Source organism: Peromyscus eremicus, chromosome 19 (genome assembly GCF_949786415.1).
Source record: "Peromyscus eremicus chromosome 19, PerEre_H2_v1, whole genome shotgun sequence".
NCBI classification, from domain to species: domain Eukaryota; kingdom Metazoa; phylum Chordata; class Mammalia; order Rodentia; family Cricetidae; genus Peromyscus; species Peromyscus eremicus.
In genome coordinates, this window is record NC_081435.1 from 30,947,912 (window position 1) to 30,967,690 (window position 19,779).

The 19,779-nt window shown below is 44.9% G+C and overlaps 1 protein-coding gene across 4 annotated transcripts in view; it reads left to right on the plus strand.

Annotated features, from left to right (window-relative positions):
* Window positions 1-234: 234 nt before the first annotated feature.
* The window catches only part of Sh3rf2 (SH3 domain containing ring finger 2), a 105,630-nt gene continuing 86,085 nt past the window's right edge, over window positions 235-19,779 (plus strand). For 2 of the 4 annotated variants that reach the window (XM_059246762.1, XM_059246765.1), the window contains exons 1-2: window positions 235-345; window positions 1,487-1,973. In XM_059246762.1, coding sequence (XP_059102745.1) covers window positions 1,596-1,973 — 378 coding nt within the window. In that variant the 5' untranslated portion in view covers window positions 235-345; window positions 1,487-1,595. Of the gene's footprint in view, window positions 346-713; window positions 818-963; window positions 1,974-19,779 lie in introns of those variants that run through there. The other 2 variants (XM_059246763.1, XM_059246764.1) reach the window with 2 other exon arrangements.

Sequence of the window (19,779 nt, forward strand, 5' to 3'; positions counted from 1 at the left end):
CCCCTTGGCATGTTTCTTACTAAGCAACTTTAAGCTGCTCGAACTGGGGGAGAAAATGGCGAAAGTGGATCCACAAACTGTTCGCTGCTTGGTCCTAGCTGCTGTGACATCAAGGATGGATCAGCCCCCTGTATGAGGGCTGGCAGGCAGCGGCTGGCAGTGACAGTGTTAACAGCCTTGGGTAAGGTGATCCCTTGAAACGCGAAGGACTTTGTGGAAGTTTTCAAAGCTTGGCAGCTGGGCTGCCCAGCCCTTCGGAGGAAAAGAGGCTGGCCGGTTAGAAGGAGCAGCCCCCTTGAGCCCAGAAAGGGGCTAGCACATTGCAACTGAAATTCTAGGCACAAGGTTAGTGGTCCCATGCACCTCTCCAGCGCGCTGACAACTTTGGAGAAGAGGCCCCCACCCCCACCCCGACCCCGCACCGCGCACTATCTCTGTTCAGCGCACCTCACTTCTGCTCTGCCAACTGCTGGGGGCCACCGGCCCTCCTGCCAAGCCCACCCGGGAAGTCGGCGGTCCCCGGAGCCTGGGCGTGGCTGACTTGTACCCTGGAGACCTCTCGAAACCGGAAACTTGGTTCTCAGGCATCTGAAATGAAACTGTTTCTAAAGGCAGGATTGTTTTCGGACCACACACACACACACACACACACACACACACACACACACACACACACACACACACGCCCCTGCCCGTTCACGCTGTTTCCTCTGAGTTTCTGTAGGCTGTGACCACAAGCCTGAATTCTTTTCTGCTGCAGTGAAAGCCGGCCAGTACAGTTGTCAAAGCAGCTAAACAGGCCACAGGACTTCACCTGGTAGGAGGAAGAATGTCTCTGGCGCTACACTAATCTGGGGCGGGTGGAAGGCATGGAGGGAAGGAGAGGGGAGAAGAGAGAGGGACAGGGGACAGAGTTAAGGCAAAACAATATTGGGGAGTAGGGATTTTTCTTGTATATTGCTCGAACAAAATAGTGGAGGAAAAACTACTGGAGGGAGAGAAGTCTACATCTACATGGGAGTCGATAAGCACTTCCCTAAGCTCATTTGCTGTGCTGCAGAGAGGAAGACAAGCCGATCTGGGGGGGGAGGAAGGGAAGGTAGGTGGATATCCTCACAGAAACTGTATTGTCAGGGCCTTAGTCTAAGTTAAGATTGACTGTGCTCCAGGCAGGAGAAAGCACCCCTCCAGTCCTTCCAGCAGAGAAGGAGCTCCCTCCTCAGCCGGCCGGCGGCGGTTTTCTCTCCTTGCTGGGGCCCTCCACTCAGCGGCAATGAGCATTCATTCAGTCACTGTGCAGAACTAACTCCCTCTGATCCCTGCAACAGGCACAAGTCTTCTAACCTGCAAGACTGAATCAGAATGAGTCACTTGAAGCTCCCAGAACAAAGTACTTGCAGCTGCCTCTCAAGACACTGCCTCCATGTAGGTGGGACACACCTCTCAGGGCAGTCACATTTTTTTTTTTCCTCCTTCCTTCAAACAGGCAGGGAATTCTGATGCTCCCAAAAGACTGGCTCTACTCGCTCAGCTCTCAGCTGCCCCTACAATGTGAATCCTGCTTCTCCAGCTCGGGACTGGAGTTTTAAAATAAAATGGATGATTTGACGTTACTTGATCTCCTGGAGTGCCCTGTGTGCTTTGAAAAGCTCGATGTCACAGCCAAAGTCCTGCCCTGCCAGCACACCTTCTGTAAACCATGTCTACAGAGGATTTTCAAGGCCCACAAGGAGCTAAGGTGCCCGGAATGCAGGACCCTGGTGTTCTGCAGCATCGAGGCTCTGCCAGCCAACCTGTTGCTGGTCCGTCTGCTGGATGGTGTGCGCTCAGGACAGAACTCCTGGAAAGGGGGCTCTTTTCGCAGGCCTCGAATACTGACCTTGCAAGACAACAGGAAAACCAAGACCAGCCCCAGAAGTCTACAGGCCAGCCCTTTCCGGCTGGTGCCCAGTGTCAGGATCCACATGGATGGGGTAAGAGAAAAGTTGCTTGCTATTACCATGTGCATTTGGAAGTTGGTTATGTGTATTCTGAGAGCTAGGGAACAGACTTCCTTCATGTAGACAGACTTCCAGCAGAGTGCAAGAGATGATTCCCCAGAAATCAGTTTACTGAGACACAATGGGAACTCAGAGCCTATCCGACAGTTCATCTCAGAACTTCTAACACTTGCTGGATTCTCTTTAGTTTTTGTCTTGAGGGAGTTTAAGTGCTTGTAGATAATCCTTTTCTGGTCTTTCACATCTGCGGCTAAGGAACCAGACCAGTGTATGGGAAATGCCCTAGGGGTGAGGAATAAAGAAAATAAATTCAACTACAGGTTGCTTTTGAGATTTCGGAGAAGTTTCCCTATATCAGGTGTTGATTGAATTTTACCTGTCTGTCTTCCCATCCCTTGTCATAAAGTGCCATTGCGATGATAATCATTCATAATCTGTTCGAAGCTATAAGAGATACTTGACACCCAAAATCATGCAAGAGGGAATTGTATCTGTGAGTGGACTGATGGATGGCAAAGGGTACAATATATAATAGAACAGATGTGTATGGGAACACTGCCAATGTGTCTCTACAGAGTGAAGAGAACACACAAAATGCCTGCTGGGCAAGGGCTACAGTACAGACCCAGTCAAATGCATATGTACTTTTGGATTGCTGATTAAAGTTCCCCATGTTCCTCTGTCTATCCCTGATAGCACACCCCGAGGACTTGATCTGGGCTGCTGTGCAGGAGCACACCTCAGGAGGAGGACGAAATCCTGTGAGTCCAGAGGGGTTGTTTGCATTGTCATCCCTGGACTCCCGGGACCAGAATGGACACAAAGCTATGGCTTAGATTGTTGGCATACTTAGGCAATCAAAGACTCATTCTTTGAAGTCCTGCCTAAAGCAAGCTTTAATGCTGGCAGCAGGGTCCCAAGACTGCTCTGAAGAGTAGCAATGGGTGGGAGCATTCGGCGGCACTGGGCTCCCTCCTCACACAGAAAGGCTTGCAGTGTGCATTCACATCTGTTTCCTAAAGTTTTCTTTGGAGAGTTCAGTCTCTTGGAGTTCACTGCACCTTTAAGCCACCCATGTGGTAGGGTTGTGTGTGAATATTCAAAAAACGAGAGCGGGAAGTTGGCGTGGTTTCTTCACTGAAGATTTTTTTTTTATTGCTGTTGTTCTTTCTGTAGGTGAACACATTCCAGAAAAGGGATGGGTGCTCACTCCTCTCTAGGTCTCCTCAATCAATCAGAATCCACAGGCCTGCAAAGGTAGAGTAGGGCGGAGAACAAACTTTATTCAAACCTGACTCGTTAAGAGAAAAGATGTCTGTCCCTGGGTTGGCAAATCACCCTTGAATTCCTAACACCTAGAAACCTCTTCTCTCCCCTTCCCTATAAATGTCTGTCTTGCCTTTCAGGAGAGGGTCATCATTCACTAAGGGAATGTTGCCTGGAAGAAGGCAGGGCCCCTATCAGCAGCTTTGCCTACTTCTGTTCAGGTGTTCATCTTCCCCATGTTGCTAAGGAAAGTGCATGCACAGTTGCGGGGGGGGGGGGGGGGGGAGTACACCATACAAGATGCACAGAGTGCTTCTCCACAAGGGGGATTAAGAGCAGAAAATAGGAAGACGTTAAGATAGTGGGTGTCCCTGAATCTCTTCATGGGGACTTGGAATGTGGGGCAAAGGAGACCGTGATGGGTCTGTGCCTAGTCACCAAGTTGCCCTGGACCTAGGCCTGTCATCAGGGCTGAAGCGCAGACTCAAGTCCTTGAGGACTCATACTTTCAGAGAGAAGCCGGGTTCATGTTTCCCAAAGGGAGGAGCTGGCAGCTCACCACTATCGTCCCATTCATTCATTTCTTCCTTTGAAGAGTTCATCTCATGCCTCTTGTCTCTTGATGGGGATAGGAGCAAGCCCATTCCTGGATGTTAATACAGTGTCATTCTACAACTTGTTTCTGCTTGTAAAAATATAACTAGCTTTCCTGTAAGTATGAAACCAGCATGCCTTCCAGTTAAGGCATGGATGGTGCACTCTGAGAGTGGACTTGCAATATCAGTCAAATCCCCTGGAGTTATTTGCCCTTTCTGCCTCAGTTTATCCAACTGAGCCAACATTCAATAATATTTGCTCCCCTCATCCCTTCTCTAAGACACTGTGAAATTATCTTTGCAACATGCTGTATCACCATGGAAAACATCTGCCAGGGAAATGCAAAGCACCATCATTATCATTAATTTAAACGTACAGCATGACTTTGGGCAAGCCACTTAAGCTGGCTGGGTCTCAATTTAAAATTCTGTAAAATGGGAAAATGTATTATAAAATCCTAGAGCCACCTTGACACCTAACTAATTAATGTTTGCAAAGCACTCTGAGAGTCTTAGATGAAAGGCATTGGAAGATTGTTATCATAGTAAGTATCACTATTGGCTGTTTATTGTGCCCTGCCATACATGAGGCATTCTGCAAAACACAGGAGTAATAGCCCTTGCAGGAAAGCGGAACAGGCATTGTTATTAAACATGAGTCTATGGTGAACCCAGACCGGAGTAATACTAACTCTAAATACTCCCCTGAGCAGGGAAAATAATCTGTTGTTGTAGGGTACCATTTTGTAAAACACCTCTTTCATAGGCCTCCTTCACAGCCTGGCACGCTGAAGGAGTTCATTTTACTTCCTACCCACAAGTTTTTTAAGCCCAAAGTCTGTTCTGCTGGCCCAGGCTCATCCACCAAACAAGCTCATCAAGATCTCTTTGTTGGCTCGAAGAGGCCTGATGCCTGTTGTGCCAGCAAGTATGTTAGGGTGGAACCGATAGTCACACCTCGTGCTGCCAGCCCAAGAGAGAGAAAAATTAGCCCATTGTGCCTACACATCTAAATCCCTCCCAAGCTGGTTGTGTAAAAAGAAAACTTGAGAAGTGGCTGCAGGCTTTTACAGCATGCAATTATTCCACGCGGATGGGGAGCTCTGGTGGGCTCCTTATGAAAAAAAAAATCCCTATGGTTCTTAGTCCAGTGCAGCCAAGCCAAAGGAATTGGACAAGCCTCCAAAAGGATTATGAGTTGCCAAAGAGTTTATCTCTTTTCCTCCTCATTCTGTTTAATATTTCTGAATGAAGACAGGTAATAGAGGTTTTGAGAAATTAAGAATCCAAACCCTGAGTCTGCTCCTTCAATGGTTGTGTACTTTGACTGAGTCACTTAAACCTTGGGGCCTTCAATTCTCCATCAGCAAATTGAAGATAATAGTAGTACCTACCTCAGAGGGCTGAGATATAAATGCAATGATTCATATCCATTAACTCTTAGTGCATTGACTGGCCTGCGTTGAATGCTCAATAAATATTAGCTGTGATTGTTGTTGAAGTGACTCAACACTTTCTACGCAAAATTAAACGCCCTCTCTCACCCCCTTGTGAATTAAGTGCCACCCCAAAATGGTTCTTGGTGCCCTGATTATCTGGCTTGTATGGTTTTCTTCCAAATGATCTATGGCCCATAATTCAGGAATGTGACTTCCCAGCTTGTGCTGGCTTTGAAGCTCCATTCCAGAACCCTTAGGAGCTATGAGTTGATGGGAGGAAGAAAGGTCACAAACTTCACATCTCTGAATAGTTAAAAAAAAAAAAACTGATTAAATTTTTAAAACCATGCACAGAAAGCAAGTATCTGGTTAACCTCCCAAGTACCACTGATTCTTCATTGACTTGGCATTTTCTCTTTTCTCTGCCACTCTCTCTTCCCCATCACAACTGTCACCACCCTGGGTCTCTCAGGGCTGGACTTTCTCCCTGCATTGTTAAGCATGGTAGCAATCATACTTCATATCAGCGAGAACACACCTGCTGTCACCATACAGAGACCAGGTGGCTTTGTAATAGAAACTTATTCAGCTGCTGCTGCAAGCAACTGAGGAGCAAAAAATGAGGTCAAAAAGCACCTAAGGGAGCTGAGGTCAGGCAGAAACCACAAGGTGGTGGAGCTCCTTTCTTGGGTCTCAGAAGTGTTCTAAGTAGTAATACAGATGGTGGGTTTTGCTAAATGTGCAAAGAGATTAAATCATTCCAGTCCCTAAAAAACAGCAGGCAGGTGACACCTGGGACGACCATATGTAGCAGGTAGAAAAATTCAGGTAGGTAGAGGCTGCAGCTGAGAAATCAGGAGACACGGGTGAGTCTCCGGCTCTACTCGTATTTGTTTGCGAAGAACTTCGGGAAAACATAGGGTCCCGAATGTCGCTGCTGTCATGCCCCCTCAGTGCACCGATTCCTAGTTATAACCCACTCTCCCTTTCAGTGCCAACTGTGTTCAAGGATTGCTGCTCAAATGGAGCTGCCTTTGTGCTGGGGTTTAGTATTGGTCAGCTGTGAAGCCTTAGGCAGGTCACTTCACATCTGTCATCAGTTTCTGTACTGTAAAAGGGAGATAATAATGGCGTGCATACAGCGCAAGGTCACGATGAAGTTAAAATGTGATGATGCACATTGAGAGCTTAGCACAAGTGCCTGGTACCCAACAGGTGCTAAGCCGTGTTAGCAACAGTAAATCATAAAGCGTCGCCATAGCAAAGTCTGCTGACAACAAGGCCCTCTAAAACAATCGAGCAAAGCTTAAGTGAGCTCACAGAGACTGAAGCAGTGAGCACAGGGTCTACATGGGTCTGCACCAGGTTCCTCTGCATAAATACTAGAGCTTTTAGTTTAGTACTTTTTCAGGACTCCTGAATGTGTAAACAAGTGGGTCTCTGATTCTTGTGCCTTCTCTTGGGGCTCTTTTATTCTTCTGTTGGCTTGGCCTGGCTAACTTCGATACAATGGCTTTCATTTTATCTTTTTTTTTTTTTTTTTAATTTGTCATGTTTTGTTGTTATCTCCCAGAAACCTGTTCTTTTCTAATGAGAGACAGAAAGGGAGTAGATCCAGATGAGAGAGGAGATGGGGAGCAACTGGGAGGAGTAGAGGGAGGGGAAACTCTATTCAGATAAAAAAGAAAAATTAAAAATACAATAAAAAATAGAAAAGTCTGCTGGTAGTGGGGGGATGAGGTATATACATAAATATTGAAAAATTAAGTAAAGGGGACTTGGGGGAATATCAAAGGAAAAAGTGTTCTCAAAAAGCTATCGGGACAGCTTATCAGTAGATGCCAGGGCTTGTGGGCTGGGGGCAGGTGTGGCTGTGCCAGGGCAGCGTGAGGAATTCCGGGGCATGACACAATTACTCTGAGTCTTGATGGGGGTGGTAGTGCGATGTGTATGCACTAAAAATCACAGAAATGAACTCCAAGAAAATAGTCAACATACCACATGATAAATTTTCAAGGGATATTGAAAAGGGGGAGTGCGGTCTGCACTCTGTTTGGTGCTGCCTGATTCCCACCAGGCCTCCTCTGATTTCCTCTCCCCTCCATGGGCTCGGGACCAGTTCGGTGACTGGGAAGGACTCTGCCATCGGTCTGATGATCAGGGTGATTTTTGCAGGGGGCTCCTCCCTGTTTTAGTGAGCCCAGGGTTGCGTGACCTCCTGCAGTTGGCTAAAGGTGTCTGGCTCTCTCCCCATGGGTGGCCTCAGCTCTGAGGAAGGTGGGTGGGGCATAAAGTTCTCCTTAGTCAACATCAATTATCCACCACAAGGGAAACGCCACCTCAGGATTAGCATATGCATATTTTTGTGTTGCTTTACTTTCTGCTTATGAAAGGATGCTGCACACATGTCTCATCATACTATAAAGAGGTTCGGGAGAGAAAGTACTTGTGTAGCTCATGACCCATGAAGAGCAGCCTCATCTGACCCATTCCAGGGTTCTGCTCAAACAGATGAAATACACAATCCTATCTTTTGCATTCTTCTCATTTTTGTTAACTCCAGAGACCAGCCTGTCACACCTGTGAACTGTAAATCCTCGGTGAATGTCCCCCAGAGCACCAGGTCAAACCTCAAAGCTAGAACGTTCTTCTCAGAATAGTGTTGTGATTTCAAAAGACTAGGAATCTCTAAGTGGGAGATAGTCATACAAACCATTTCTCAAACTCCTCGTCCCCCTCCTCCTCTTTGGTGATGGAAATGGAACCAAAGGCCTCATACATGCCTAGCAACACCCAGTTACTGAGCTACATCCCCCAGCCCCTCTTGTTTGTTTTGTATTTTAGGGGAAGGTTTTGATAAGTCACCCGGCTCGTTTTGAGTTTACTCTGCCTCAGATGGGCCTTGAGCCTGCAGTCCTCCTGCCTCAGCCTCCCAGGCAGCCAGCGTGGCAGGCTTGGGGCACTACGGCAAGCTCATTTCCCAAACTTCAATGATACTGAATCGCTTTCTCCTCTCTTTCACCAGGACCTTAGTGATAGAACAAACTTGGAAAAGTGCTCGGTCACGGCACAGACCATAGTTTTAAACAACTCTGAAACCCACTCTCTCTGGTCTCTGTGGTATTTAGCTCCTACCGGTTTCCAGCCACAGGAGCTACGGTAACCTTCACTGCGAAGGAAGGATATCGGCTTCCCAGGGCTACCTCTCCAACTCGGAGTGGCTAGAAACCCAGCTGTCGGCATACAAGAACAAACCTGTGTATGACAGATGTGTGTGTGTATAAATCAGATATTGATTATAAGGTGATATCTATTATAAGACATACTATCTGTGTACTTACAGCATACAGGGGAAAAAAGAAACATGGGCCATAGCTACTCACAGTAAGACACATCCGATTTTAGGAATGCTCGGGTGTGCTAGAAGCAGTCTTGCCTCGTTCCATTGATATAAAGTGAACGGTAATGATCTGGAGGTTAATGAAGATGTTTAGTGTAGTTGTATGTAAGTCTATCAAAATTCACCATCCTATATACTTAAACGTATACATCTTTATACATGTTATAATTCAATAAAGTTGATTAAGACAAAGAAGACTTGGACTCAAACTTAACAGTCTGTGAGAATGTCAGGTAGTGAGGTAGAGCATTTTGAGGGGAGTGAAGCTTGGTCAATACAAGGAAACTCCCTACGAGATAGGCGTTTTTAAAGACTGAAGGAGGACAGGGTCAAGGGATGAAAACGCGGAGTCTGACCTGCACGTGTGGCTGCAAGGAAAGGCAGGACTGAGATGTACTGCGTTAGAATGGAAGCTGGAAGGGAAGGAGGAAACAGATGGAGAGGAGGCACGGCGGCGTCCTGCCTTCTTATCAGGACGACTAGATACCACTTGAAAGGTGTATGTCAGCCGCTCCCCGTAATAAAGTCTTTCCAATAGCCATGCCAAACTGGCTACATGTCAGCAAGTGGCCTTTCGGTTATATCGGCAGAGACTTGATAGATTTGATACAGCCAAATGAGATACAGTTAAACAGTGCTCCAAGGTGGTGGTGGTGGTGGTGGTGGTGGCGGTGGCGGCGGCGGCGGCGGCGGCGGCGGCTAAGCATGTTGGGAAATGGAGAAGCAGCAGGAGGGCAGAGCCATTCTTCACTGTCACGTGGTCAGGTCTCGTAGTTAACCCAGCTCACAGCAAAGCAAGTGACAGAACCCAAAGCAAGTGACAAAAACAGCATAGGACACCGTCCTTCATGAGCAGCTTCCCACAGCGCGGTCTTTGTCAGCTATACCGCTGATGCACAACCCTAGGGCTCCAGCTCCGAGGCCAGCCTGCTCAGTGCCTGCCACAAACAGGCCCTGTCCTGACAAGTCGTGCTAGGAACTCTCGCTGAATCCATCTCAGATTTCTGTCAAGTCTCCAGCCCTTTTCCAAGACACCAAGAGAACACAGAACTCATCTGCCACTGTGTTCAGAGCCCCTAGCCTACAGCCTAACCCGTGGTAAGAACTCCAACGTGTTTACTGAAAGTTAGAGTAAATAAATAAATGAGTTCATGTCCCTCGGTAGACTTCATGGAACCACGGGCTAGCTCCTTGCAGTGCAGAAATGAGCCCTTGATGAATTAAGCCATTACAGAGCTATGTGAGGAATGAGCTGCACACTATATTAGGGGCAAAGCACATGGTGCCTGAAATGCTCTTGACGTGAGTCACCTCTTTAAATACCTTTTTAATGTTGAAAACACGGTGGGTCAGGTTCAGAATCACTTGGGTCATGAATTGCTAACCTGAAGACAGGAACTGCCACTCTGCATATGGCCGACCTTTGTCATACACCACGAATCCACACACACTCCTTGGTTCTTGATAGGTGCACTTCATCAGAGTTAATTGGCAGTTAATCCCACAAGGGAATAGACTCCAAAATAATTTGCCTGAGTTCTTTCCCCCAGCGCCTGGTATGTGTGTATGTCTCCCCACCTCTCGTGTGTGTGTGTGTGTGTGTGTGTGTGCATCTGTGTGTGTCTGTGTCTATGTATGTCTATGTGTCTGTGTCTGTATGTATGTCTGTGTGCCTGTGTGTTTCTGAAAGGGAACAGATGTCTTAGTAGCATTTTAAAATACATATTCCAATTTTTTGGTTACTGCTGATTAGGCTTTCCCTAAGATAAGCAAACAAGACAGTGTCGTGGCTCAGAAGAAAGGCCCTGACATGTACTGGTGGTGCGCTCCTGGCTAAGTTACTTAGCAACTCTGAGAATTGTTGGTATCAGATAGAAATAGCAGGGCACACCTCACAGAATGATTTGGAGAACTGTCGATGAGACCGTGTTTATAAAGTACCCACCCAATGGTCTAGCTCCTAGCAAGGTTAACTGTGGTTATGCTCATCCAGGTAGCCTCATGTATCTGTTAAAAATGCTATCCCACTTACCATCTAAATGGCTCTTCTGTGCTGTGAGCATGGAGGTAAGCGTGATCCTGAGGGCCGGGGAATGCCTTTCAAGTACAAAGACTAGAGTTCAATCCCTAGAACCCACGTCAAAATCCTATGCATGGTGGTACACCGGGGAGCCAGAGGCAAGAGAATCCCCAGGGCTCACTGACCTAATTGGTGAGCTTCAGCCTAATGAGAGACTTTGTCTTTTATATACATCTATATTTTGTTTATTTTTAAACAAATACGCACAACAATGAATTCGTTTTTACGAATTAAAAACACATGAAATGAGCGTCTGTGGGTTGAAGTGCTCTGCTCCAGGAATTGCTTGCATCGGTGTTTTGCTTGCATGCATGTCTGTGTGAGGGTGTCAGATCCTCAGGAACTGGAGTTACAGACGACAGTTGTGAGCTGCCATGTGGGTTCTGGGAATTGAATCTGGGTCCTCTGGAAAAGCAGCCATCACTCTTAACCACTGAGCCATCTCTCCAGCCCAAGAGACCCTGTCTTAAAGGAAGTAGATGGCCTTCCTGGGAATGGCACCTGAGATTGTCCTCTGGCCGCCACACACATGCACAGGTACTCACCCACACACCCACACATTAAATAAAATAGTGATCCCGGTGCCACTTGAAGGCTAAATCAAGAAAAATTCAAGGGATTGTCTAGCACAGGGCCTTATATTAAGCTCTTGTAGGCACATGCCGCCTTTCTCTTTGACTTCAGTGAAGATGAAAGCAAATGAAACGTGACCCTTGGAATACGCTAACCATGGTGATGCAGTCAATAAAACCTAAAAGTAGCACAGTGTGCTAAGGTAACACGGGTGAGGGATTGGTCCTCTCTGCCAACACAGTCCGTGTAGAGTGGATGGCCTGCGTGTAATTCCTGGAGCAGAGCACTTCAACCCACAGACGCTCATTTCATGTGTTTTTAATTCGTAAAAACGAATTCATTGTTGTGCGTATGAGTATTTTCCCTGCATGTATGTCTGTGCTCCAAGTGTATGATGCAGTGCCCGTACAAGCCAAAAGAGGGAGTTAGAGCCCCTGGAACTGGAGCTACAGACAGTTGTGAGCCCCCGTGGAGGCGCTAGGAATTGGACCCAGGTCCTCTAGAAGAGCACCAATGCTTTTAATCGCTGAGCCATCTCTCCAGCCCAAAGACTCTCACTTCATCTAGATGCAGCCGTTGATGTGAGTGTTACTGGAACCTCTGCTTTATCCACGGTGGTTCCAGGCTCAGCTGGTGCTGGTATTACTATTTTAATAGGAGAACATGACTGCAGATCAACTTTTAGCATCCCTGTACCAGCTATGGGAGAGTTCAGGGAAGTGATCGAGGTTGCACTTTTTTTTAAACTAAATTTATTTATTTCTTTTACATCCCAACCACAGTTTCCCCTCCCTCCTCTCCTGCCACTCCCTCCCCGATCTCCACTCTGCTCCCCCTGTCCCCCCCACACACACACACAAATCCACTCCTCCTCTATTTCTGTTCAGAAAGGGGCAGGCTCCCATGGCTATCAACAAAGCATGGCATATCCAGTTGTAGTAGGACCAAGCACCTCCTCTTGTGTAAAGTCCAGGCAAGACAATCCAGTATGAGGAATAGATTCCCAAAAGCCAGCCAAAGCATTAGGGTCAGCCCCCGCTCCTGCTGTTAGCAGTTGCACAAGTAGGTCAAGCTACACAACTGTCACATATATGTAGAAGGCCTAGATCAGTCCCATGCAGGTTCCTAGTTGTTGGTTCAGTCTCTGTGAGTTCCTATGAGCCATGGTTAGTTGTTTCTGTGGGTTTTCTTATGATGTCCTTGACCCCTCTGGCTTGTACAATCCTTCTTCCTTCTCTTCAGCAAGATTCCCTGAGTTCAGCCTAGTGTTCAGCTTGGGTCTCTGCATCCATATCCATCAGTTACTGGATGAAGCCTCTCTGATGATTACTGGGAATAGTCGCCAATCTATGAGTATAGCAGAGCATCAGTAGGCATCATTACGTTGACATGTTTTTTCTCCAATTGTGTTTGGTTCTATCCTATGTCTCTGGACCATCTAACCTCTGGGTTCTGGCACTCCAGGCAGTGTCTTGGGTGGGCTCACTCTCATGGCATGGATCTCAGGCTGGACCAGTCATTGGGTGGAGATACTCCCACAACCTCTGAGGTTGCACCTTTTCTTTTTTTTTTTTTTTTTTTTTTTTTTTTGGTTTTTCGAGACAGGGTTTCTCTGTGTAGCTTTGCGCCTTTCCTGGAACTCACTTGGTAGCCCAGGCTGGCCTCGAACTCACAGAGATCCGCCTGGCTCTGCCTCCCGAGTGCTGGGATTAAAGGCGTGCGCCACCACCGCCCGGCGGTTGCACCTTTTCTTAACGCTCATGGTCTGGGTCACTAATTATCTAAGCTCTGATGGATGACATTGAGTCTACAAACTTCAGAATACACTGAAGCATATATGCTGAGTATTGAGTCCTGGTCCCCTGGCCCCAAGGCTTCTGGTTTGAGAAAATGTGGCTTTGGGTACCATTCACATACATAAGCATTCGGGGTCAAGAGAAAGTCTAAACAACTTAGAGCATTCAGTATAACCCTTCCCCCAAAGGGCTAACAAGAGGACACTTGCCTGGAGAAGGAGAAATAAAGCAGATAATCCCACAGATCTTGAAACAGACCACCCAAGCTGAAGGCATCCATCAAAAGGCCACAGATAGAAGGGCAAGAATGAGACATCTGCCAATCAGGAAGTTGACCCCCACGTGGCTGGGATCACTCAGGGGTCTGTGTAGCCTTCATTCCTCTGGGAGTCCAGTCCTCCATCTCACACCCCAGGTCAGTCTTATGCTCTTCCTGAGATTCCTAGGGTCCCCTGTTGTTACCCACTCAGCGTCTACAGCCTGCACAATACTGTCTCTTTCCCACTGACCTTGAGCTTTATGGGTAAGAAAGTGACCTATCTCCCTCTGTATCTAGTGCAGCCACTAACTGCAATCATCACTCACTAAGTAGTCATTGAATGCATAATGTTTAACATACTGTAAGAAACTACAGTCAGATTCATCAGCCTCAAGGCCGAAGAATTCCTGTTCGCTTCCCCCTGAGGCTAACAGAAGGATATATAGCACCCATTTTTCTCCCAGAATCCCTACCAGCCACTGTCTGGTTGACAAGGGTGTTTCTTGACTTAGGTCCAGGTGTTCTAGAAATGGCATGTAAGTTCTTGCAGAGGATTCAAAGGTAATTGGATTTCAGAAGGTTTAAAAAAAAAAGAAGAAGAAGGAAAAGAAGAAGAGGAAGAAGAAGAAGAAGAAGAAGAAGAAGAAGAAGAAGAAGAAGAAGAAGAAGAAGAAGAAGAAGAAGAAGAAGAAGTCAAACCAGAATGGAATGGAGCAGATTTGCAAGAACACCACCAGGTGACTAGCATGTCTTCTCAGTAAGTCATTCTGGTTTTCGCAGAATTAGGAATGATATCAACATACACACAAAAGTATTTTAATTGGTTACCAAGGCAATGCAACAGAATCACTGGGCACAGAACAGGAATAGAACTGTGCAGGGCCGTGTTCAGGAATGATGTTTATCTGCAATATTAACAAGCTGCCTGGATACAACAAAGCCAGGGTGACAATAAATCTTATTTGGGACTTTTGCTTAATAAATAAGAAAAATGGATCAGGGAAAGAGAAAAACTCTCTTTCCTCTTCTCTCGAGAAGCAATAGAGGTGATCTTCCAAAACTCAAGTGTCTCCTTGGAGTGGAGAATTCCCATGGATGGAGGAAGTCCAAGGCAACTGGCTCTGTGCTTAAAGGAAGGTGGATCCAGGTGAAAGGATGAAGGGGACACCAGTGCTGCCTCCCTCCTGAGAGAGTAGATAAAAGTTACATTCAGGATGCAGGAACCAGCGTAGTCACAGAACAAAATTTTCCCATCCCTTCCTTCTTAGTTCCCTTTATATTGGAAAAAAATGTTTCACATTAAACACCATCATCATCATCATCATCATCATCATCATCATCATCTTGGTTTTTCCTAAACAGGGTTTCTCTGTATAGCCCTGGTTGTCCTGGAACTTGCTCTGTAGACCAGGCTGACCTAACTCAGAGACTTATATTACTTATAAACTGTATGGCCGTGGCAGGCTTCTTGCTATCTAGTTCTTATATCTTAAATTAACCCATTTCTATTCATCTATACCTTGCCACGTGGCTTGTGGCTTACCGGTATCTTTATATGTTGCTTGTCATGGTGGCTGCTGGCAGTGTCTCCTGACTCAGCCTTCCACTTCCCAGAATTCTCCTCTCTCTTTGTCCCGCCTATAATTCCTGCCTGGCTACTGGCCACTCAGCACTGTATTTATTAACCAATCAGCACAACACATTCACAGCATATGGAACATCCCACAGCACTTCTCCTTTTCTTTTTTTCAAAAAAGGTTTTAACTTTCACATAGTAAAATTACATATAACAAAACAATTATCAAGCAAGAATTATAGTTATAATATCTAGTTTATTTGAATTTGGCAAAATTAAAGAAGATAACCTATCTACCCTATGTTTGTGAGTCTAAGGTTTCATATCTAACTTATCTTTTATCATAACTAAGGAAAATTATAACTATCTGGTCTTCAACTACATCAAAGACCTTAGAAGGATATACTATTACCTGAGAAATGGGAGAAAGACACAAGCAACTTTCGGGAGTCTTTCGAGAGTAGACAGAGACAGCTGGCAGCCTGGACAGTCATCCAAATTTCCTCTGTAAAACTGGGGCATCTGTCTTCAGCCCACAGGGCTAGAGTCTCTCAGTTACTTCTCTGTGTCCTGTAGAATGTCTGGCAGTTTCCTCTGCGAAGCAGAAACCTGAAGGACCATTTCACCAAGCAAAGTTCAGTGGTCACCTTCCTATGGGTCTTGCATGTCCAGTCAATCAAGCAGTCCAGGCAAGAACAGTTTCTTGTCCAAATGGCTATCTTTGCCAAGGTGAAGATAAACTCCATATAGAATGTCTTCAATGCCCATCCTCGTCTCTGAAGTAAATTGGTGCTGCCAGGAGCAGACATGTCTCACTATCCAGAAAGTATAAATTTTTAAAACATTTTAAATGCCATATTCTGTAGGTCTTTGAAGTGTTTGAAGATTACCTACCTAATTGAATTATATCTATGTATACCTAGAAAACTTAACATGACTACAAGTTTGACTATCATAGAAGATTAATTATTAATCTATATTTTTTAATTATCCATTACAATCTAAATGAGTTACATAAACATAATACCTCAAACAAGAGTAGAAATATATATACAGTATAACAAAATTAACTTCAAATTTATATCAATAAACTAAAATCTACAGCAACATAAAACATTTGTAAACAAGTTGTTCTTTAAAAGTAGGTTCATCAATCTACCCTTTTATTGTATCATATCTAAACTATTCCCTTTTCTTCTTTAGAAAGAGATTGCATTTATAATCAACCTGCTTTAAACGTGCAAAATAAACATAATTTCCTTTACTCCCCCACTGTTCTTTGGAGGTCTGCAATATTTCTCATTTTTCAGATGAGAAAACAGCTAGTTAGCGGCAGGGCCAGGACTTGAACCTGATCCGCCTGAAGCCAAGGCTTAGGCACTGAGCAGGGCAACCAAGGGGACCAGGAACACAGGATGTTTTCCTGGAACCCTGTGGAGCCTGCACAATCTGGCATTGCTGGTCGCTTGCTGCTGGCACCCATCTCTGAATTCTAATGCTTCTGAGAAGCTTCCAGAATGAAGCTTAATCTTTGCCTATCGCACCTCCGTGGAGATGTGTCGTCTTAACCAGGACTGCTTGGTCAGAAATTTAAGAATCTCAATCATAAAAATGAGTCTAGATGAATAGAGAAGGAGATAAAAAAGAGGTGAGATTGGGTGAGATAAAAGAGGAAAGTAGAGGAGAGAGGTGGGAAGGATATACAGGAGGTCTAGATGTTGTGGGGAACTGGGCATGAGGAGAACAGAGGGGGAAGCCAATAAGAAATCAGATGTGCAAGGAAATTGGGAGGAGATATTTCAACAGGAGTCATGACAAGCTCTGGTCCAGAACTAGTCTGCTTTCCCCCAAAATATAAACAGTTAGAGCAAAATATTTATGTTCTGTTCCCTACAGAAACCTGTCATCTGGGCAGGTGGCAGGCAGCCAAGCCTGAACGTCAGGAAACTCAGCTTCTACCCCTGTCTCAGCTGCAAAACAATTATGGGACTTCAGATGCATCTGTTCGCGAACAAACCTTAGCAATGAACTATGGTTTGGAAAGAAGCTTTAAATTCTCCTTCTTAATAGTCTAGCATTCCAAATTTAAATCTTCCCCTTCCAATTTTAGAGAATATGTAGAAGAAACATAAAATTTTAAGGAAATTTTTAATTCAATTCAAAGTTTCTCAGGAAAAAAAAAAATATATCAACCATCTTGAGCCCTTCCAGTTTTCAAGGGCCTAGGATGATTTAAGCCGCAGAGCAGTACTTTTTCACAACAGGAAAACTAGGACTCAGGAGAAGTAAGACACATGTCCAAGGCCACACATGTATACTGACTCTAAATCCACACTCTAGTTCAGTGGGTCGCAACCCCTTGGGGTCAAACAACCCTTTCACAGGGGTCACCTAAGACCATCAAAAAGCACAGATATTTACATTATGATTCATAATAGTAGCAAATTACGGTTATGAAGTAGCAACAAAAATAATTTTATGGCTGGGGTCATCACAAAAGGAGCTATATTAAAGGGTCACAACATTAGGAAGGTTGAGAACCACTGCTTTAGGCACTCACACCGTGGGGCTTCAGGGTGAAGCGCTGCTTGCCTGTGCAAAGAATATGTGTAGCACACAGCTGTTTACTTACCATGGATTCATGTATTTCTCTAGAGTCCTGTTACTAGTTGAAGTCTTGGTACTCCCCAACCACACACGCAGGGTCTATGTAAGTCATCTCATTCTTATATTCTGGAATCTTACATCTGAAAGAGATTTTGAAGGTCCTCTAAAGCCAGCTGGCTACCTCTCCCATGCTTCAGTCCTCTCTTTGGTTTCCCAGAGAAAGGTCCACCTGCGGGGCCTGAGTGTGCTCTGTTCCCTCCACCTCTTCCTGAAATGTCTTCCTGAAGTTGAGTCACCAGACACATCTGTTCCATCTTAAACAGGAGCTTAGAACTTTTTGAAGGCATCTCAGAGCATGTGCATTTTATTGTCAATAATATCTTGTTATCAATTTTATTTCTTTCCAACTGAAGATTTCACTGATTTCAGCCAATGATCTAGTTTTAAGTATTGTTGACACACGGAGCAGTATAGAGCAGTGGTTAGGAGCATAGGGCAGAGGTGGGGGAAGGCTTTAAAGTCGTCATAATTGGCTTCAAATTCCAGCTTTTCTTGTTCATTAAGAATGGAGTTAACATACAACACACCATATATCAGCTCTGAGAAAACTGATATATTCAAGGAAAGACCCATGTTCATAATATGTGTTATTAGTTTTTTTTTTTAATTGCCACAACTTCTTTTTTCGGGGGGGGGGGTTCTTTTTCGAGACAGGGTTTCTCTGTGTAGTGTTGGTGCCTGTCCTCGATCTTGCTCTGTTGACCAGGCTGGCCTTGAACTCACAGAGACCTGCCTGGCTCTGCCTCCCAAGTGCTGGGATTAAAGGCGTGCACCACCACCGCCTGGCCACAACTTCTATTCAAGTATCCATCTTATTTTACTGTGTGTGCCTGGTCCAAGGTCCTGTTGCTTTCTGTTTAAACCACCCATCAATAAGCATGCTGGGATTTTGTCCCCTGAAGCACCTCTGAAGCGGCGCTACACCACTGGTTCAGGTCCCTCCAGCAAGAAGCACCGCACTTCTAAGAGAATCTTTCTTGACACCCTTTCCCTGTAAAGAGCCTCTAGCCATTACAAACTGCTAAAACAACACCTTAACAGGTATGCTGTTCTTCAAAGCCTTTAGGGAAAAATATTTTTAGTTTCCATTTTGGAGAATATATTTCATAGTGTGTGTGTGTGTGTGTGTGTGTGTGTGTGTGTGTGTGTGTACTGCTATAAATTAAGCTCAGTGAACAAAGGAAATTCTGCATTTCAGTAACAGCAGCAACTGACATTCATCCGTGACAAAAATCTATTCTGAGTGTTCTCTGCAAACTGGACACTAAACTAGGCACTGGTATATAATCACAAACAAGACAGACTGACATATGCTCTGTTAGGATAAGCAGAAAGAACCGCAATATATGCACACACACACACACACACACACACACACACACACACACGTACAAGCACCAGTGTTCTTACTTGGGTCCTCTCCCTGATTATTTAGAAGAACACTGTCAGGGCAGTGGAGATATTGTCTGGGAAAGAGAAGATGAACTACAAGGTTACACAGTGAAGCCAGCTGCAACCTGGTACTGAAGCTTAGCCCTCCGGGTAAAACTCTGGGAGCTGGTAAATTCTACTAACAGGTGATAGACATGGTGGATTTATAGCCCCATCTATGAGCTGTTGGTTAAAAGTGGTCCTTGGGAGCAAACCAAGTTCTACAAAGAAAAGAGTTCCAACAAAACTGCAGGTATTGACTGTGGAAAATGAGCTGACTCCTGCATCCACGTGGTCCAAGTATCTATACTCGGCACAGACACATACACATAAAGTAAATATTTAAAACAATAAATGTAATCTGACTAAAGTACGACTTTGGGTTAACAACTTATAAATACTAGTTTATTAATATTAAATCTACCATCTGGATGTAAAACATAGCCACAAGTGTAACTGGATACAGGCTATATAAGAAATCTTTTTATTATCCTAGTTATTTTTTGTGAATCTAAGCAAAGTTTTTTGTTTTAAGTAATAGACCAAATATAAAAAGATATAAATAAGCTATAAACAAGGAAATATAAATAAACCATTATTCCAACTCAAAGTAATAATTATTGTTTTTGGTGAATATTCTTTTGACCCTTTTTTGATATATAAATCTTTAACTATATTTTAATAAGAAATTATCTC